At 43.8% G+C, this 21,722-nt stretch overlaps 2 protein-coding genes across 3 annotated transcripts in view; one reads left to right on the forward strand and one right to left on the reverse strand.

Moving 5' to 3' along the window:
- Positions 1-20,044, forward strand: part of C11H16orf87 (chromosome 11 C16orf87 homolog) — a 30,292-nt gene extending 10,248 nt beyond the window's left edge. Inside the window, exons 2-5 of one of the 2 annotated variants that reach the window (XM_040329473.1) lie at positions 10,769-10,865; positions 11,741-11,923; positions 14,669-14,785; positions 19,563-20,044. In XM_040329473.1, the coding sequence (XP_040185407.1) occupies positions 10,769-10,865; positions 11,741-11,923; positions 14,669-14,785; positions 19,563-19,681 (516 nt within the window). In that variant the 3' untranslated portion in view covers positions 19,682-20,044. The remainder of the gene's footprint in view (positions 1-10,768; positions 10,866-11,740; positions 11,924-14,668; positions 14,786-19,562) is intronic. The other variant, XM_040329474.1, reaches the window with a different exon arrangement.
- PDCD5 (programmed cell death 5) overlaps positions 1-21,722 on the reverse strand; it is a 302,413-nt gene that overhangs the window by 115,081 nt on the left and 165,610 nt on the right. The gene's annotated exons all lie outside the window — the stretch shown is intronic.

The raw sequence follows: 21,722 nt of genomic DNA on the forward strand, positions 1-21,722 counted from the left end.
GCTGTTGCAGAACTACAAGTTCCATAAGGCATTGCAAGACTGACAGCCGCAAGCATGACACCTGGAGGCAGAGGCATCATGGGACTTGTAGTTTTGCAACAGCTGGAGGTCCGCTTATTGCATATCCCTGCTCTAGAGAATAAAATAGTGCAGGGATATGCAATTAGCGGACCTCCAGCTGTTGCAAAACTACAAGTCCCATCATGCCTCTGCCTCTGGGTGTCATGCTTGTGGCTGTCAGTCTTGCAATGACTCATGGGATTTGTAGTTCTGCAACAGCTGGAGGTCCGCTAATTGCCTATCCCTGAAATAGTGCTTGTTCCAGTTTTTTATGTCACTCATTATTAACGCAAAGGTCTATGAAACGCAACATGTCAGTAAAAAACACACTAAAGTGAATTTCAGAGTAAACAATCACAAAAAAAAAAAACTACCGTACCCAAATTGTTGGTAAAATATAAAAGACAAGGTAGCAGCGAGTAAATGGATACCCAACATGTCAAACCTTAAAGAGGAACTGCAGTCCGCTCACATAATTTGTAATAAAAACATCTTTGCCATTCTGAAGCTTCCCTCCAACCACTTTGCATATTATTTTATATATACTGTGATTCTGTATTTGCCAAATATGCTGCAGAAATCTCCCTCCACTGAGTCTGGCTGCAGCCATATTAACTGTGGGCAGCCAAAGCTGCTGCCTGTTCACTTCCTGGATTTACACAGAGGCACACCTCCAGCTCTGCAGCTCTCATTGGCCGTTGTATGACTCTTCCCTTCCTGGCATTCTTTCTTCCTTTTCTTTCTGTCCTTTTTTTTTCTCTTTCCTTTTTTTTTCTTCTTTCTTTCCTTCCTTCATCATGCACAGAGAGAGCTGTGTATGATGTCATAAGCCTAGGACAATGACCAGACAAGAAACAGGAAGTTGGCTGTATCCAAAGTTTCTTTCTTTTTCTTTCTTTTTTTTTTTTCTGTCTCTCTGTCTCTCTGTCTCTCTGTCTCTCTGTCTCTCTGTCTCTCTGTCTCTCTGTCTCTCTGTCTCTCTGTCTCTCTGTCTCTCTGTCTCTCTGTCTCTCTGTCTCTCTGTCTCTCTGTCTCTCTGTCTCTCTGTCTCTCTGTCTCTGTCTCTCTGTCTCTGTCTCTGTCTCTGTGTCTGTCTCTGTCTCTCTCTTCTTTCTTGCTCTCTCTTCTTTCTTGCTCTCTCTTCTTTCTTGCTCTCTCTTCTTTCTTGCTCTCTCTTCTTTCTTGCTCTCTCTTCTTTCTTGCTCTCTCTTCTTTCTTGCTCTCTCTTCTTTCTTGCTCTCTCTTCTTTCTTGCTCTCTCTTCTTTCTTGCTCTCTCTTCTTTCTTGCTCTCTCTTCTTTCTTGCTCTCTCTTCTTTCTTGCTCTCTCTTCTTTCTTTCCTTCATCATGCACAGAGAGAGCTGTGTATGATGTCATAAGCCCAGGATAATGACCAAACAAGAAACAGGAAGTGGGCTGTATCCAAAATTAAAACAAAAAGGGCAGAAGATTTAATAGATGGGGAAAAATGACTGGTCCGCTTTAAAGTAGAACTAAAGGCAAACATAAAATAAAAAAATAGATGGAGGTGTTAGAACCCCTGTAAATTGTTATTGCAGTTTGTGCCCCTGTTAGGGAGACCCCCCTCTCTGTGTCCTGTTTACCATTATCATTGACAGTAAAAGAAAAGCCCACATTTTAGGTTGTTCCCAGAAAAGTAATGGAGGGGAAAATCTTCCAATGGGGACACTAGTTCTGGTGATCTGGGGGTCCCCAAGGAATTCCCTTATTTGCAGGAATTTCAATGGGACACAGATGGTGTTCTAACCTTTCCTTGCTCTAACCTTTCCTTGCTCTAGGCGTTTAGAGGCAAAAATAAAATCCCACCAGCAGAGTACTCAAAATAAAAGCTCTGGCTGCAATATTCTCCTCCTCTGTCTCCAATAATCACGTCCTGCATTATTCCCTGCTGTACCCTTTCTCTGCCACAAGATGTCCTCGGTTGCTGGGCGTTATTCAACCTGGGAACATGGTGACATCTACTGGCAGGAGTAAAATACTGCAAGGGACAGCACTAGAAAGGAGGTGAAAATTGCAGCCAAAGATGCTGTTTTTTTCCCACTTACAGGGAAATGGTTATGATATATATATATATATATTATATTAAAAATAATGTGTGTTTTTTGGAGTTAGGTTTAATTCTTCTTGTGGCGAGCCAGCGCTAGTATTTCCTATGTATGGAGGGGTCAAAATTGACAGAGATGGAGTACAGTTATAGGTAACGGTGTTACTGCTTGCTGCAGAGAGTTGGAAAATGTAATTTGTGTTCTTTTATAATGGAAGAGCTGACATTTCATGACGGTGTTGCTGTAAATATGACTTGAAAATTGAGAAATATGGCATTCTGCTGTCAGAGCCGCTCAGCAATCCAGACACTGCCTGTTACATCTCCATCTGAAACCTGTCTGTAATTTTTATTTCTAGAAGGCTCAAAAAACACATATAAAATAATGTGTGTACGTGTGTGTGTATTTTATAAAACATTTTTATTTATTTTTTTAATTATAAATTGTTATCATAAATATAATAGACGCCTTAAACACTGTATAAAAATAACAGTTATTTTATTTGATATATTTTTTTTGAAAAAAACGTTAGGTTCTATAATATATCAAATAAAATATCTTCTTAGAATGAATTTTATTTGATATATTGTTTTTTAAATTAGTTTTGTGTTCTATATTTTATTTGACTGTGTATGTACAGAAAGTTGTATAGTTTCTAGATTTTGTGATTTAAAAATTATATATTTCTAAAACTTAGTGTGTGCATGTATATATATATATGTGTGTGTGTGTGTGTATATGTGTGTGTGTGTATATATATATATATATATATATATATATATATATATATATATATATATATATATATATATATATATATATATATATATATATATATATATATATATATATATATATATTTTTATATTTTTATTTTTTTTCATATTGAAACCGAAATAATGCATTACAATTTAAATACACCCATTCGATTTTAGTCGACTAAAAATGTACTGAAGATTAAGGCGACTAAATACAACTAGACAGAAAAAAATAAAAAAAGTATACATTTTTTTCTGTGTTCTCCCCTTTAAGTTTAGTTGTGTCCTCTCTGTGAATTCTTGGCCCAATCTCAGTGGGTTGCTCCATATTTTCCAGGCTCTGGAGGTTTTCCACCCGCAGAATGTATTTTTCCTAGATCGCTCTGCGTCTTTAATCCTCAGTCTGCATTCCAAGAACGGATGTTTGCTGGTCCCTCTGCTGGCTGTAATGCTTTTTTTCTGGTAGCACACAGACCGCTTGTATTTTTATTTTTTTTTTCATCCTATTGAATTCCTGTTTGCGTATTTAATCTTATTTTTAGACCGTTGTGCTGTGTAGGTGGTTTCTGATTATATTGAGGACGCTGCTGCATTCATTTATTAAAAGACTGCGCAATCCGCAGAGGGTTTCCGGAGTATCGCCGAGCGCGGAGTCGTTGCAGATAAATAATAGATGATATTTGCAGAATATATTATCTCCTCGCCTTCAAAGAACGGCTACAGTCTAAACAAAAGCTTTCCTGGGTTGCGGGTTGGGCTGGATCTCATGGCAAAAGCTTTTGTGCTTTGTGTGTTTTTTTTTTTTTACCTTTTGCATTTATTGCATTATGGTAAAAAAAAAAAAATACCCCACTACCGGCGTTAATTTTAGCAGCAGATTTAGATTTTTTGTTTTAGTCTTTTTGGTCTTTTGACTAAAATAGCATTTTAGTTTTAGCCTTTTATTTTAGTCATCTGCAATTGTTTTAGTTGTATTTAGTAGACGAAATCTTCAGTACATTTTTAGTCGACTAAAATCGAATGGGTGTATTTAAATTGTAATAATGCATTATTTCTGTTTCAATATTTTTATTGAAGTTTTCAAAAATGTCATGTATTATTTAACCACTTAAGGACCGGAAGAATTTCCCCTTTAACCAATTTTATACCGGGCATTTTCACCCCCATTCCTGCCCAGGACAATTTTTAGTTTTCAGCGCTGTCGCACTTTGAATGACAATTGCGTGGTCATGCAACACTGTACCCAAAGAAAATCTTTGTTTTTTTCCCCCCACAAATAGAGCTTTTGTCTGGTGGTATTTGATTATCTCTGCGGTTTTTATTTTTTGCGCTATAAACAAAAGAGCGACAATTTAAAAAAAAAAAACACTATTTTTTTATTTTTATTTAATAAATATCAAAAAAATTTAAAAAAAAAAAAACATTTCTTTTAGTAATGCAACACTGTCCCAAATTAAATTTTTATGATTTTTATCCCCGCAAATTATTTTTTTGCGCTATAAGCAAAAATTCAATTGGGGAATAAAAAAAAAATAAAATAAAAAAACAAAAGAACAGGGCTCGACAAATCCCGGTCGCCATGGCGACTAGAAATGGCATCCTGGCGAGTGAGGTCTTGGCTGGGAAGGTGGACATGGGCAAAAAAAATGTTTTTGTTCCATAGGACCGGCGCTCTGAGGACTAGGCCGAAGCCGCTGCCTCGCCTAAAACATCCTGCCCGCAGCTCGCCGCGATCCTGGGATTTCCCAGGATCGCTGCGGGCAGGATGTTTTAGGCGAGGCCGCCGCTTCGGCCTAGTCCGCAGAGCGCCGGTGTAGTGTCACGTTCTGCTGCCTATCGTAGAATGCTGCAGAAGTCACGTGGCGGCCAACTGCGCATGCGCAATGCGTTCCAAACGCAAGTGCGATGCGTTCCAATAGATTTACGACAGTACACACCAGCGAACCCGGCATTCAGGGCAACGTGGAATTAGAGGAAAGTGGCCAGTCGGCCTCACGTTCTCGCTTCGCTCGGACGGCTCGCTCCGCTCGCTCGGCCTCCTGGCTTTTTTTTAACATCCTCCAATCCACGGGGATGTTAAGGAAAGAGCCTGGATGCCGACCGAGGTTTCACTGGTGTGTACTGTCGTGAATCCATTGGAACGCACTGCACTTGCGCTTGGAACGCATCGCGCATGCGCAGTTGGCCGCCACGTGACTTCCGCAGCATTCTACGATAGGCAGCAGAATGTGACAATACACTGGTCCTAAGTTTTTAGATGGGGCCACGACTTCGGCCTAGTCCGCGGCCTTTTCCCAGGATCGCAGTGGACTAGGCCGAAGCCGCGGCCTCGCCTAAAAACTTAGGACCGACGCTCCGCGGACTAGGCCAAAGCCGTGGCCTTGCCAAAAACATGCAGCTCGCGTCGATCCTGGGAAAAGGCCGCGAGCGGCATTAGGCCGGGTGCCGCTCGTGGCCTTTTCCCAGGGTCGTGGTGAGCTGCGGTCAGGATGTTTTAGGCGAAGCCGCGGCTTCGGCCTAGTCCGCGGAGCACGGTCCTATGGAATGTGATGTAGGAAAAAAAAGTGGTTTCTGAAAAAATCCAAACCCGGTAGTATCAAGTGTTAATGCAAAGGCATTCGGAACCCAGCAACTCTACTTAGCAGTGCATGCATACAAATATCACCACCCCAGTACCAGAATTAGACATTTAATGTAAAATATATAATAAAAAGTCTTTGAACAGTATTAATTCCAAGGGTGCCTTCTGCAATCCTCCTCTGTCAGATTTAAAATGCATTTATATATACTAAAGTCTCAAAGCTCCTTTTTCTTTGTTGTGCTGCAATGTCTTCTGCCCTGGCACAGCATGCATACTCACTGTTAACCACCCTCTGACAATTTAAGAGTTCTACCCGGCGACAAACTTTTACCCTTTAAAATCTCCATAGGGGACATTTAAAAAATTCTACAGGTTGCGTGTTTTGAGTAACGGAGGAGGTCTAGGGCTAGAATTATTGCTCTCTCTCTACCAATCGTGGTGATACCTCACATGTGTGGTTTGAATAGCGTTTACATATGCGGGCGCTACTCACGTATGCGTTCAGTTCTGCGCGCGTTTTCTGGCTCCTAACTATTTTAGCTGGCCCCTAGATTCCAAGCAAATTTGTCAAACCCTGTAAAAGAAGAGTGATGTTTCTGAGCCTTTCCAATGGGTTCCGAGATCAGCCGAGTATTTCCAAGGCTCTCCGGCGCCCCCCCCCCCCACCTCTGGCCACATGCGGTATTGCATGCCATAGAAGTCCATGTGGAATAAATTATCTTTTTTTCCCCATTGACTTCAATGGGCAAACTCGCTTTGATATGCGAGTGCTTTGGATTACAAGCATTCTCCTGGAATGGATTACGCTCATAATCCGAGGTTCCACTGTAGTTCCATTTTTGGGTGGAACTCCGCTTTAACGCTCAGTGATAATGGTATATATACAGGGCAAATAGAGAGGGAGACACAGACAGCAATAATAATAAAAAAAAAATCTTACAGGGGTTCTAATCCCTCTACCGTCAATCAAAAACTAAAATAAATTTGCCTTCGGGTATACTTTTAACCACTTAAGCACCGGACCAATATGCAGCTAAATGCCCAGAGGTGTTTTTACAATTTGGCACTGCGCTGCTTTAACTGGTAATTGCGCGGTCATGCAATATTGTACCGAAAATAAATTTGCGTCCCTTTTTTTCCCCCACAAATAGAGCTTTCTTTTGGTGGTATTAGATCACCTCTGCTTTTTTTTTTTTTTTTTGCGCTATAAACAAAAAATGAGCGACAGTTTTGAAAAAAAATTCAATATTTTTTACTTTTTTCTATAATAAATATCCCCCAAAAATATATAAAAAAAACATTTTTTTCCTCAGTTTAGGCCGATACGTATTCTTCTACATATTTTTGGTAAAAAAAAATCGCAATAAGCGTTTGTCGGTTGGTTTGCGCAAAATTTATAGCGTTTACAAAATAGGGGATAGTTTTATTGCATTTTTTTTTTTTACTACTAATGGCGGCGATCAGCGATTTTATTCGTGACTGCGACATTATGGCGGACACTTCGGACAATTTTGACACATTTTTGGGACCATTGTCATTTTCACAGCAAAAAAATGCATTTAAATTGCATTGTTTATTGTGAAAATGACAGTTGCAGTTTGGGAGTTAACCACAAGGGGGCGCTGAAGGAGTTATGTTTCACCTAGTGTGTGTTTACAACTGTAGGGGGGTGTGGCTGTAGGTCTGACGTAATCGATTGTGTCTCCCCTATAAAAGGGATCACTCGATCAATGCAGCCGCCACAGTGAAGCACGGGGAAGCCGTGTTTACATACGCCTCTCCCCGTTCTTCAGCTCTGGGGAGCGATCGCAAGGGGGCGGCTAAAAACTAATAGCCGCGCCGTCGTCCTGGATCGCTCCCACGCGATTAACGATCGCCGTATGTACCGGGGGGGGGTGGGTCCCGATCGGACCCCTGACCCGGTCTAGGCAGGGACGTACAGGCACGTCCTTCTGCCGCCTGTCCGTGCCATGCTGCCGACGTATATTTACATGCGGCGGTCGTTAAGTGGTTAAAGCCTATTTCTGTGAAAAACATAAATCCTCGGTGTTGTTGGTGTCGGCTCGTTGGCAGTATTCATCGGTTGTGTTTATGAGCTTTCACGCCATAAAACGGTCCATGTTCCTCATTGCTGGGAAGTCATAAAAGGTTCTCAGAATGTGTGTTCAGCTGTGTGAGGAAAGTCTCTCTTGTGGCCGCCTAACCAGCGCGATATTTCCCCGAAAAATAGAGCGACAGAGGAAAAAAAATAAAAGTTTACATTTCTTGTAATAGGAATAAAAGTGATCACATTTTTTTTTCTTCTTTTTTTTTTAAGTAAAATTATCAATGAAAAATAAATTTGTCCCCGTGAGCTCGCACGCATACGCAAGTCCCGCCCACAAATGAAAACGGTGTTTAAACCACACATGTGAGTTATCGCCGCGAACGTTAGAGCGACATAAATAATTATATTCCTAGACCTCCTCCTGTAACTCAAAACATGTAACCAGTAAAACATTTTTAAAGCGTCGCCTAATGGGGGTTTTTAAGTACCGAAGTTTGGCGCCATTCCACAAGCGTGTGCAATTTTTTAGCGTGACGTGTTGGGTATCTATTTACTCGGTGTAACTTAATCTTTCACAATATGGCCAAAAATTGTGCTAACTTTACTGTATTTTTTTTGTTTATGCATGAAAAATTGCTGCGCAAATACTGTGTGAGAAAAAAAAGTTGCAATGACCGCCATTGTATTCTCTAGGGACTCTGCTAAAAAAACATATATATATATATATATAATCTATCAATTTTTTTTTTAATTGACTAATTTAGATTAATTATAACGCACATACATTTTTCGGATCTCCACCATATATAGTCCCCACTGTAATATCCACAGACCTCTCTCCCCACTGTAGTATGGTCTACATCTCCCCCTCTGTATAGGAAGATTAGTGCTTGCTTAGTCTTACCAGAGAAGCCAGCAAACACGAGCAGTTGAGGCCGGGTGATGACAGTGCGGCGCTCTAGGCTCACCTAGGCCGCCGCCGGGTGGACCAAGATGGCCGCCGCTCTGGGAGCTAGGCTGAAGCAGCGTCCTTTCCTATGGCCAAGGCAGCAGCGGAGCTCCGCGGATCACGTGGTATATAGCACATGTCGCTCACCGTGCATTCCACTGCATGGGAGGGGAGGGGAGCCGAGCTGACTACAGAAAATACAAGAGTTAGCGATTTCTTTTCCTAGAAGCCGAGCCCTGCAGGGATTTTATTTCATCACTTAAAGTGCATTTCCACCTTCTTTTTTTTGCAGCCAAATCTGATAACATCTACTTTAGGTTTTACTTGTTCCCATTCACATAGCATAGCTTAGAAAAAAAGGTAAAATAGAAGAAGCAATTTTTAATGATGACTTCAAAACATTTTTTTTCCTCCTCTGCTATGTAATGTTAAAGGGTAACTCCAACTTTCATGGAGGGGGGGGGGGGAGGCAAATAGAGTGCAAAAGAAAAGGGAAACACAAGTCATAATGTAATTGAATGTTATTAAAAATTACCTTTTCATTTTTATTCTGCAGCCTTTGTAATTTTCTATCCTAGGGTGTCCAACTGGCGACCCTCCAGCTGTGGTGGAACTACAAGTCCCATCATGCCTCTGCCTGTGGGAGTCATGCTTGTAACTGTCAGCCTTGCAATGCCTCATGGGACTTCAACAGCTGGAGGGCCACAGGTTGAGACCCTAGGATAGATTATAAAGGAAAGGTGATTTTTTAATAACTTTCAATTACATTATGACTTTCTTTTGCACTCTATTTGCCAATTCCCCCCCCCCCCCCCATGAAAGTTGGAGTTACCCTTTAGGCTGCATTCACACCTGAGCGTAGCGTTTTGCGGCGTTTTTTGCCGCGACAAAACGCTGTTTTTTTTTTTACTTCAAAAAAGGGTCCAGAACTTGTTTGGGCTTCAGGCGTTTTGGAGTGGAGATGTGAACCGTCTCCATAGAGAATAATGTATTTTTTCCCCTCTAGCGTTTTGGGGCGTCGCGCTTCAGGCGACAAAGCGCTCAGGTGTAGCAGGGGAGGAAAATGAATTGGTTTTGAAGTTGCCATTTAAAAATTGCTGCTTCTATTTTACCGGCCTGGAAACTTTCTGTACACAGATGGTATATATAATGCCTTCCAATTATAGGGTTGAGACAAACCATTTTCCACTGACAGGGGTGCTTACAATTATTTGTTTTATTCATGTAAAACCTTTTATCCTAAAGGGGAAAAAAATCTGTTTGCTGCAACTGATTATAAAGTGTGATCTGGAGTTTGGCTTCATTTTGTTAGTGTGTCTAAATCTGCCGGTACATCTAACATTCAGAAACGGAGCCCTGACCAGGGCCCGCCCCCTCTCTCACCTGATTTGCTGATTGACTTTGACAGCCGCGGGAGCCAATGGCACTGCTGCTGTGCCTCAACTAATCAGGAGGAGTATCCGGGACAGCTTAGATATACGTGGATATCCCCCCTTTTGTATGTAGCAGCCTCCCCAGCACCCCCCTAATTACTTACCTGAGCCCCATCTCTCTCCAGTGATGTCCACAAGTGTCTTAGCCATCCATTACTCTCCTTCCGATTGGCTGTGACACAGCAGTGGCACCATTGGCTCCTGTGGCTGTCAAGCAAAGTTAGTTAGCCAATCAGGGGCGAGAGGGGGCAGGGCCGGACCGGGGGCTCCGTGTCTGAATGGACAAAGGGACCTGTGGCTCGGCGAGGGAGGGGCCAGGAGCAGCAAAGAGGCCCTGAGAAGAGGAGGATCTGGGCTGCTCTGTGCAAAACCACTGCACAGGACAGGTAAGTATAACATGTTTTTGTGGGGGGTTTTTTTGTTTGTTCTTGTGTGTTTTTTGTTTGGTTTGTGTTTTTTTTGTGTTTTTTTTTGTTTTGTTTGTTTTTGTGTTTGTTTTTTCCTTTAACAACATTTTACAATCACTTTAAGTTTGACTTCTCAGAGGGTGTGTCTGACCTCTGCAAAGAGACCACTGCTTCCACACAGAGAGCAAGTGTCCCACTCTGCAGCATGTTGGCAGGGGACAGGCTTTTCTAACCAGACTGTGGCTGTTTTCTAAAGAAAACGAACGATAAGACACTATTCTGATGCTCCTGGAATGGGGAACAGAAAATAAAGTTAATTTGAGTTTTAAATCTAGAACTGCTCGTGTCCCCAGGGTTCCTTCAGAGTTGGTTGGAGTTCCACAAATTCAGAAAAAGTATTTTTGTTTTATACAACAATAGGAATGATTGGGATGTGTCTTTCTGAAATGTGTTTGTTTTGTGTTTCAGGTTCCTGTGGCCTGCAAGTCCTGTCCCTGCGGTTACATATTTATAAGCAGAAAACTTCTCCACGCCAGACAGACGGAGCGCATACACCCCACGTCAGGTATTCGCCTCGTCCGATTCTATTTTATTATAGGACTGTCCCACCTGAGGAAAGGAGACGCACAAAACATTAAAGTGAACCTGAAAGTACAAAGTGAAGATTTGATACGTTATATAGCCACTTGCTGACCAGGCCTTTCTCTGGCATTTGTTTTGAAAGTAAAAATCTGTATTGTTTGCTAGAAAATTACTTTAAAAGCCAAAAAATAAAATCATGTCTTTAACCACTTAAGCCCCGGACCATATTGCTGGTCAAAGACCAGAGCACTTTTTGCGATTCGGCACTGCGTCACTTTAACTGACAATTGCGCTGTCGTGGGACGTGGCTCCCAAACAAAATTGGCGTCCTTTTTCCCCAATTGGATTTAGGGCAGGATCAAAAGCAAAATATTTTACACTTATAGAACAGATAGAACTAAATGCTTGCAATGATAACATTGCAAGCATTTGGTTCACTGCAAGAGTTCTTTCTTCTTTTCTTTATTTTTCTTTGTTTCTTTCTTTTTCTTTCTTTTCTTTCTCTTCTTTTTCCTTTTTCTTTTCTTTTCTTCTTTTCTTTTTTTTCTTTTCTTCTTTTTTTTTTCTTCTTTTCTTCTTCTTTTTTTTTTCTTCTTTTCTTCTTTTTTTTTTCTTTTCTTTTCTTCTTTTTTTTTCTTTTTTTTTTTTTTTTTTTTTCTTTTCTTTTCTTTTTCTTTTCTTTTTTTCTCTTTCTTTTCTTTTTTTCTCTTTTTTTTTCCTTCTTTATTTCATCACATTGGAGTCATGAGATTGGCTCACTTTTATTTTTTTTTATTTTTTTATGTAACTTATTGAAATAATCTGATGTCAGCTCTGTCTGAGATGCTTCATAAAGTTTCCTGTCTCGGTTTTGTTTAGAAAACAGATCCGATCCTAAAAGAAGGCGAACGGAAAGGATAAAAAGGGAGCGGATCATCTCTACAGTCAGTAGGGACCTGGAGAACAGGCGGCGGTCGAGATCCAATAGCCAATCGGAAGCAGTGCGCCGAGGAAGGGGGCGGCCGAAAACGGTTACATCAAAGAAACCGGAAGAGGAGAAAGGTATCTATAACTACATTCTGTCCAGAGGTTCTCCACCCAAGGTTCTGCATTTTCCCAATACTTTTGGCAATATAGCGTATACTTTGCTCAGTCTCGGATACTTGCCGTGTTACACAAGGAACGGGTTGTCCTTCATGAATTCGAACTCCCCATCCATTCCCTTCGGTGGGCCTGGAGCAGAGAAAAGGGTCCTTCTCTTCACAGGATCCGTTGCTATAATAATGTGAGATTTGGGTGGAGAACCACATCCTGGATTTCTATCTGTACTGTGTCTACATAATCATTATTAATCTTAATTTCTTCATAAATAAATGCATCTTCCTGTTATGATTTTTTTTGTCATTTTTACATTCTTGATTAGATTGCCCTAAAGGTAAAAGAAGAATAAAATATAATTCTTGCAGGTAAATGATAACTGTAGAGCGTAGTCAGTCCTATGTAAGGAGGTGAAGAGCAGTGTGTTAACCCCCCCCCCCCCCCCGGGAACCAATCAGCAATCATCGTTCAGCGACTGCTGTGAGATAATCACATTTGCGGGTGTTTGACGTGGTAATTGCTGGCGGCTCTGATTAATTACTGCCCCAACTGCGGTGTTATTAATTATGTCTCATACCGGTGACTTGTCGTTAAGGTTCCCCTATCGAGATGGTTCCTGTAAGGACTGCGCAGGCGCAATCCTTGCCAACGGAAATCTCCGAACATGGGCCGGCATCCAGGCTCATTCCTTTAACATCCCCGTGGATTGGAGGATGTTAAAAAAAGAGCCAGGAGGCCGAGCGGAGCGAGCCGTCCGAGCGAAGACGTAAGGCTGACTGGCCACTTTCCTCAAATTCCACGGATCCCTGGATCCCGGCTGAGGTTCGGAGATTTCTGTCGGCAAGGATTGCACCTGCGCAGTCCTTACAGCAGGGGTGCCCAACCTTTTGAAGAGCGAGGGCCACTTAAGCAACTTGGTAACCAGCCACGGGCCACAATCAGCGGCGCAGACGGACGACAGGTCACGGCTACTCTATAGGCCCTCCGATCCAGCCAGATGGAAGGGGACAAATGTTTTTCGGATTGGCGGTAGACGGGCGTAAACGGACATCTGTCGCTCTGTAGAGGTGAATTGAGGGTCCCATTCGGTCGGGCTGATCGTGTGAAAAGGGCCTAAGACTGCTTTCACACTGATGTGCTGCGTGTTTATCCTGCGGGCTAGCTGAACTTTGCCATAGACTCCGCCTGTGGCAAAAGCTGGCGCTGTAGATGAAGCATCAGCTTATGGGGCTCTGCTCCGCAGCCGATTTCTTCCTCTACCACCAGCTTCATATCACAACACTGATGCTGCGGTATGGCGGGTCGGCAACCTGCGATCTTTGCATGCCAACCCGCCATTCCAGAGCAGGAGGTCGCGGGCCACATCAGAGGGCTCCGCGGGCTACATGTGGACCCGGGCCACTGGTTGGCCACCCCTGCCTTACAGGAACCATCTCGATAGCCGGCACCATATCGTCAGATCACCGGCTGTGGTGGGTCCGTTTTTTTTGTCTGTCAACTTTTAACACCCTCCCCAAGGATGATTACAGCAACCCCTCCCGCCACGGTCTCCTTAGACTCGGTTCACACTGCCGCGACCTGCGGTGCGACTGCCAGGTGACTTGAGTGCGACTTTGAAGCTGCTTCATATAATTTTCCTGTAGTGTCGGATCCGAATCGCAGCAAATAAGATGAGGATCCGACTTGGAGACAACTTCCATTAAAGTCTATGGGCACAAGCTGGATGGAAGTAGTACAGGGACCTTTTCTAAAGTCGGAGCGACTTCAGTAGTGTAAATTAAGACGGCTCTTATTGAATAACATGGGATTTCACATGTCAATTGACTTGGGGGGGTCTCACAAGTTGGATCCCAAGTTAGAGGCGGACTGACAACTCATGGGGCCCCCCGGGCAATAGAAGATTATGGGGCCCCTGGGCTTACAGATGGCCACCATGCCAGGAGCGTGCTGCGCTCTTACTGGCTCGGCAGCAGGGGAAGGAGGAAGGGGGGGGGGGCAGAATTTCTGACGTAGGTACGACGGAAGTGGGGACAGGGTACCTGTCAAAAACAGGTACCCGCTCCCCCCGAAAGGTGCCAAATGTGGCACCGGATGGGGGGGAGGGAATCGGATAAGCGGAAGTTCCACGTTTTTAAGAATGAGTTGTGTTTTTAATTGCTGCTTGTGAATTATGTGATTAAAATACATTTTCAAGCAGTTGGTCTTATGAGCTCTATGCTAATAAATGGAGGTAAGGTTAGGCCAGACCCTCCCCCTCCCCTCTGCCACCCCCATGCACATCCCTAACCTTGCTCTTACCCCTTTAACTTGCTTGGACTCCCCAGCCTGACAACGCTTCTGCAGCCTTTGCCTCTCCAGCTTCTTAATTCCTGCATCGCTTCCACCCCGCTTTTCACATCCAGAGACAGTTTTTGAGCAAGAAGGCGATTAACTTACTGGGTTTCTTAATTACTTTTTTTTTTTTTTTTTTATTTAAATGAAAGTTAAACTTATTTTACTTTTTATACGTCTGTATTGTTTGAGGTTTTAGTTATTTAAAAGGGAATGTTAATGGGCTTTAAGATTTTTTATTCCTCCCCCCACCCCTCCTAAAGCTAACACCCCCTCCCCCCCCCCCTCACCACCACCTTTCCTTCCATTGCTGACATCACGCTTCACCCCTCCCTCCTGCTGCAGCTTTAACCCTAACCCATTAGTCTTACCCGGCAGCGGCGCCTGGAAGCCTCAAGGAGACCGGATTTGACAGACCGTCGGCAGGGAGCAGCGACGAATCCAGATCATTGAGAGCAGACCGCGGGAGTAGGAGGCAGCAGGGGATGGGAGAAGGTAAGGTGATTGCTGGCGAGCAATTGCATTGTGGGAGAGAGATTGCTCTGGTGAGCAATGGGGCTGGTTTATTGTCGACTATTCTGCTGTTTTTTTTAGTTACACAATCATTTGTCAAAAAAAAGGAAAGTGTGGTAATTGTAACAGTTTTCTTTTAACAATGAAGCTTGCAGTACTGAATGTATTTTTATAATTATCTTGTATAACTTTCTCTTCCCTTCATTGAAGGACACAGCTCAGATTCTTGGATCTTGACCATTGGGTTATAGCACCACCTTCAGGAGCAGGGCACATAAACACAAGCATTGCCCAGGGGCTCCCCCTGCTGGTGGCCTAATGCCCTCCATCTGCTAGAGGCAGCTCCAGTTTTTTTTTTTTTTTTACCTAGAGTCAAGGAGTAAGGACCTAATCTCCCTGCCCTGTTGGTTCCCCTTTTATTTTACCAGCAATGGTGGTCATTGGAGAAATGCCCCCTTACATTGGTGGTCAGCATAAACCCCTCCCCCTTCCATCCATAGGTGGTCAATGAAAAAGGCCGTAATGACACTGATAGTCAGTGGTGAAATGCCCACTGGTGGTCAGTGTGGAAGTGAATTACATTAAATATTAGTGCCCCCCCCCCCCCACATTGGTAGTATTTGCAGGTGGTAGATCAATCTGTCTTTTCCCACAGCTCGAAGAACCCCCTAGCAACCTCTGGAGGAACCCTGGTTGGGAAACCCCACGGTAAAGCATGAGTTTGTGACCTTAAAGTGATAGTTATTTTTATTGGAAAATAAAACGAGACATGTCATACCTGCTCTGCTGCAGTGGATTTGCACAGAGTGTCCCGGATCCTCCTCTTCTCGGGTCCCTCTTCTGTGTTTCTGGCCCCTCCCTCCTGTCGAGTGTCCCCACAGTAAGCGGCTTGCTATGGGGGGGGGAGCACCGGAGCCGAGTCACGGCTCCCGGTGTCCATTCAGACATGGAGCTTGAGCCCGGCCCCACCCCCTCCGTCTCCTGATTGGCTGGCTGGCTGGCTGGCTGACTTTGACAGCAGTGAGAGCCAATGGTGCCGCTGCTGTGTCTCGGCCAATCAGGAGGGAGAGTCTCGAACGGCCAAGACACTCGTAGACATCACTGAACAGAGATGGGGCTCAGGTAAGTATTAGGGGGGGGTGCATTGAATGCATAAAGAAAAAAAAAACCTTTTGCCTTTACAACTTCAATACCACTTTTCGTTTCTGTTATAAAATGTTGCAAATAAATCTTTCTTCATAAATTTAGGCCAAAATGTATTCTGTTCCATTTCTTTGGTGAAAATAACCCAAATCAATTTTATTTTTTTAAACATACTGTCGCCAGTGCAGCGCAGTGTCGCCATATGACTGGTGTAAGTGATTTAGGAGATAGGTAGGTAGATAGATATAGATGTATATTTTTTTTATATTTTTTACATATTTTTAACACCTTTTAAGCCCCATACACACCATCAGATTATCTGCAGATTTTTGTCTTCGGATTTACCAAAACCATGTAGTACAAGGGCCTGCCTGATTGCATACAAATTGAAACTCTTAAGGTTTGACCTCATATTATATTGTTTTGGTAAATCTGCAGAAAATCTGGTGTGTATGGGGCTTTATGGTTAGCGTATACCAGTTAGTTTTATTGGTATATGCAACCATGTTTACTGATTGAAACTGATTCATTGTATTGTGATTGGCTACAGCTAATCACATGGTACAGATGGGCTGTGATTGGCCCTGTACATACCATGTGATCACTGTGACCAATCACTGCTGGCAACACAAATGTACACATTGGATGACATGAAATAAAGAAAGAGCCATCCATTGTTTACAAATGTCATGTGATCTGTCACAGCGATCACATGGTACTGTCAGCAGGTTTGTACAGTGATCTGATCCTGTGGACACTGCCGGTGACAGGTTGCGCCTGCAGAGATTTCCTGCAGCGTGGCCGCCTTTCGGGAGGACATCATATGACATCCACCCGCAACGATGAATGTCCCACCTGGTTGTCTATTTGCAATAGGCCGGGCTGGAAGTGGGTTAAAGTGAAGCAGTGTGGGGTAAAGTAACAGGTTCCCTTTAATGCCCTCCCTCCCCAACTGAACATATTGACCCCTCATAGGTAAGCTTTACTGCAAAAAAAAAAAAAGCTTCCATTGGGCTTCAAAAATATGAAAGATAAAAGTGTTGCTAAAAAGCCATGAAGCCTCCAGAGTGTGAAAACTTTCACATGTTTAAAGTGGAGTTCCACCCATAAATATAACATTACATCAGTAGTTTTAAAAAAATGTCATTAGTCCTTTACGAAAATATTTTTTTTTTTAGATGCCTTCAAAGTGTTGTTGCTAGGCAGAATAGTTAATCTTCCCTCTTCCTGCACCTAGGTGCTTAATGCTTCCTAACCTACACCGCACAGACTCCTGGGAATGTAGTGGGTGTAACTTTCCAGGAGTCTGTGCACTCCCCAGTCTCAAAGAATCATGTGACTTGGAAAGTACAGGTGCTGAGACCTGATCTGACACTGCTTGTGCAGCACTGAGCATGTGCGAGATCTGCCAGGCTGAAATCCAGGAAGTCATACAGTCTGGCTTCATGATGCCCACACTTAAGATGGCCCCAGTCAATTTCTATTTTATAAAGTGTCTAAATGCTGTAACAACCTAACAAAACGGACCTTAGTTTACAGACTAACTTTACTAGAATACATTAAGCTTGTGTATTACAGGGGTATTTATATATAAAAAGTGAAATTGTGGCCGGAACTCCGCTTTAACTAGGGAAATTAGAACTTGATGGGGACAGCATGAGCAAGGGAAAGGATACAATGTTATGTTTGCAGACTTTCTTGGCCAAGTCGAAGAACACAATGTTGTGTTAAATATGTAACAGTAAGATATTTCATAACCTACAAAACAAAGATTTTTTCTTTTCAACAGTTCAAAATAGAGTACAAATAAATCACTATGCGCAGCCAGCTGAAGCTGGATAATAAATACAAGGCTGGCCATAGATCTAGGAGGACAGTCCGGTGTCCTTGTAAATCTGACCACCTTCAGACTTGTCTACCGGCTGCCAGGAGGGGAGCAGAATCTCCAACACACACGTTACATGGCAAAAAAAGATTCTTCTTCACATAACAGGACTGGGTTAGAACCTCTCAGTTTTATGACGTGAATAACAATCATGCTTTAGCTAACAGGATATGATCGAGGAAATCTCTGCAATGTACAAAGCAAGGTACCCCTCTATCCGAAACAAACAGTTGTGTCTGGTGTTGTAGTTCCATTTTCTATGTGTTCTGTGTCTTGAGGTGAATGTGAGTAGAATAGTTATTGTATTCCAGTAATTGTTATGCTTCACCTAGATGGTAAAAGATGCACTTTTTATATTTCTTCTTCTTCTCTCTTTTCTTTTCTCTCTCTTCCACCACCCACCTCTCACCTACCCCATATCTCTGCTCTTCTCTTTCTCTGTCCCACCCCATTCTCTCTATTTTTCTCTCTTCTTTTTTTTTTTTTTTTTTACCCCTCCCCCTTTCTTCTTTCTCCCTCTCCCCCTCTTCTCTTTCTCACTCTCCCTCTCCCCCTCTTCTCTTTCTCACTCTCCCTCTCCCCCTCTTCTCTTTCTCACTCTCCCTCTCCCCCTCTTCTCTTTCTCTCTTTCTCTCTTTCTCTCTTTCTCTCCTCTCTCTCTCCCCCTATCTTCTCTTTCTCACTCTCCCTCTCCCCCTATCTTCTCTTTCTCACTCTCCCTCTCCCCCTATCTTCTCTTTCTCACTCTCCCTCTCCCCCTATCTTCTCTTTCTCACTCTCCCTCTCTCCCTCCTCTTCTCTTTCTCCCTCCTCTTCTCTTTCTCCCTCCTCTTCTTCTCCTTCTCCTTCTCCCTCCTCTTCTTCTCTTTCTCCCTCCTCTTCTTCTCTTTCTCCCTCCTCTTCTTCTCTTTCTCCCTCCTCTTTTCTTTCTCTTTCTACCTCCTCTTTTCTTTCCCCTTGCTCCCTCCTCTTTTCTTTCCCCTTGCTCCCTCCTCTTTTCTTTCCCCTTGCTCCCTCCTCTTTTATTTCCCCTTGCTCCCTCCTCTTTTCTTTCCCCTTGCTCCCTCCTCTTTTATTTCCCCTTGCTCCCTCCTCTTTTCTTTCCCCTTGCTCCCTCCTCTTCTTCTCTTTCTCCCTCCTCTTCCCCCCCTTCCATTCTCCCTCTCCCTCTTCCCCCCCCTTCCATTCTCCCTCTCCCTCTTCCCCCTCTTCCATTCTCCCTCTCCCTCTTCCCCCCCCCTTCCATCCTCCCTCTCCCTCTTCCCCCCCCTTCCATCCTCCCTCTCCCTCTTCCCCCCCCTTCCATCCTCCCTCTCCCTCTTCCCCCCCTTCCATTCTCCCTCTCCCTCTTCCCCCCCTTCCATTCTCCCTCTCCCTCTCCCCCCCCTTCCATTCTCCCTCTCCCTCTTCCCCCCCTTCCATTCTCCCTCTCCCTCTTCCCCCCCTTCCATTCTCCCTCTCCCTCTTCCCCCCCTTCCATTCTCCCTCTCCCTCTTCCCCCCCTTCCATTCTCCCTCTCCCTCTTCCCCCCCTTCCATTCTTCCCCCCCCCCCCCCCCTTCCATTATTTTTTTTTTTTCCTCTTCCATTCTTCCCCCCCCCCCCCCTTCCATTCTCCCCCCCCCCCCTTCCATTCTTTTTTTTTCCCCCTTCCATTCTTTTTTCTCCCTCTCCCCCCTTCCCTTTTTTTTTTCTTTTTCTTCCTCCTCCCTTTTTCTTTTTCTTTCCCCAGAAAAACAAGAGAAAGAAGTGGATATGTATGCCAACCTCTCAGATGAAAAAGCGTTTGTATTTTCCGTTGCACTAGCAGAAATTAACCGGAAAATCCTCAATCAAAGACTTATCTTGTGACCTCCCTTCCGTCCGGCTGGAGGGGACGGTCACTACAGGTGCAGTCCTGACCTGTACAGGACATTACAGACGGCTCCCTGCACTACAGACTTTGTATTTTCTACCGTGTCCTACAGCAATATTCTATTTTGCACACGGGGGCTTTTCGTCTTTCTCTTCGTTATAAATCTCAGTGATTTTAATCCTTTTTTTTTTTTTTTTTATTTAGAAGAGGAAATCGCTCCGGCACGGCCGCCAAACTTGGTGTATTTAAACGCTTGTTAAATATGTATCACAATTTTATAAATGAAAAGAAAAATAGAGCCTGACAAATGTACAGTTTATATAACGTTTATATATTAAATGGATGTTGCTTTTTGAAAATATGTGCAATGCGTTATTTTGTTTCCGGATTTTTTTTTTTTTTTTTTTTGTGTGTCTGTATTGTAATCAAACCAATCAGATTGCAGGATTGATTTTCCTAGTCCAACTTAGGAAGTCAAAGGAAGGATCCAGGAGAAAAGAAACAAATGGCCGCACACCGCCATGGGACACGGTCCAATTACCAATCAGTTTATTACCACCAACGTTAGACTGACAGCACCAGGATACACAAGGCGGCTGACGCGTTTCACACATCCAAGTGCATATTGCTATATAAATCCTATATGATAATAATATAATAATAAACATAACAAGTACCGTATTTATCGGGGTATACCGCGCCCCGCCGTATAACGCGCACCCCAAACTTTGGAAGGTATTTTTAGGGGGGGAAAAACTTACATTTTTGCCCTGCAACCATCGGCGGCCTTGTCCGGTGTCCGTCTGTGGCCTTGCGCAGGGTCCGTCCAGCCTTGTGGGTGTCCGTCTGCGGCTTCCTTGCGCGGGGTCCGTCCAGCCTTGTGGGTGTCCGTCTGCGGCTTCCTTGCGCGGGGTCCGTCCAGCCTTGTGGGTGTCCGTCTGCGGCTTTGGAGGTGTCCGTCTGCGGCTTCCTCGCGGGGTCCGTCTAGTCCATCCGCACCTTGCCCGGGGTTGCAGCGGTGTTTGGATTTGGCGCAGAGAGGAGCCGGATTTCCTGTGTGTTCGGCTCCTCTCGCGTGGCTGCGGGCGTGGCCAAGCCTAGCCAAGTGCGCAGACAAGCTCTACGCTGCGGCGCTCGGCTTGTCTCGGCTCCTCCCGCGTGGCTGCGGGCGGAGCCGAGCCTAGCAGAGTACACTCGGCTCGGTATATTTCGGCGGCGCCTGGGAGCAGCAGTATCGGCGTATATCGCGCACCCACGATTTTTCCGTGATTTTAAGGGGAAAAAAGTGCGCAGTATACGCCGATAAATATAAATAAATACGCTACTACTATTGTGTGAAACATGTCAACGGCAATTTGTGTGCGTCTTGTTTCCAGTCGGACAGCCCCCGTCACGTAGACTAGCGAAAGGACCAGCAAGGTGATGACTGTAACCAGAATATAATTTATTTATTTTTTGGTTAGAAAGTTTCAAAGATTTTTCCCATGTATAAAGTAATACTAAGATAGCGGCACACAGCCGGGCCTTGGTTATAGTGAAGGAATACCCTCCTGCGTAGCGGTGCTATCTCTACATAGCTCAGCTGAAGTACAACTTTTATTTTTTTTCTTGTGACATTTCCTTCTCCTGCCACCAGATGGTGCTCTTGTTTTATGGAAGCGCAGAAGACCTTCATTCTAAATAGATGAGTCCTATCCAAGGTCGGGGCACAAATGCTGCAAGCCGGAGCTGCGCTACTGTCATGTCGGCTCATTTCCATTAGGTTCAATTGAGCTTTTACCAAGAGCTGACATTTTTACGCTTTAACCACTTCGGCCCCGGAGGATTTGGCTGCCCAATGACCGGGCCATTTTTTTTGTGATTCCACACTGCGTCGCTTTAATTGCCAATTGCGCGGTCGTGTGACATTGTACCCAAACAAAATTTGACGTCCTTTTTTTCCCATAAATAGAGATTTCTTTTGGTGGTATTTGATCACCTCTGCGTTTTTTTTTTTTTTTGCGCTATAAACAAAAAAAGCAATAATTTTGAAAAAAA

This window comes from Rana temporaria, chromosome 11 (genome assembly GCF_905171775.1).
Source record: "Rana temporaria chromosome 11, aRanTem1.1, whole genome shotgun sequence".
Classification (NCBI taxonomy): Eukaryota; Metazoa; Chordata; class Amphibia; order Anura; family Ranidae; genus Rana; species Rana temporaria.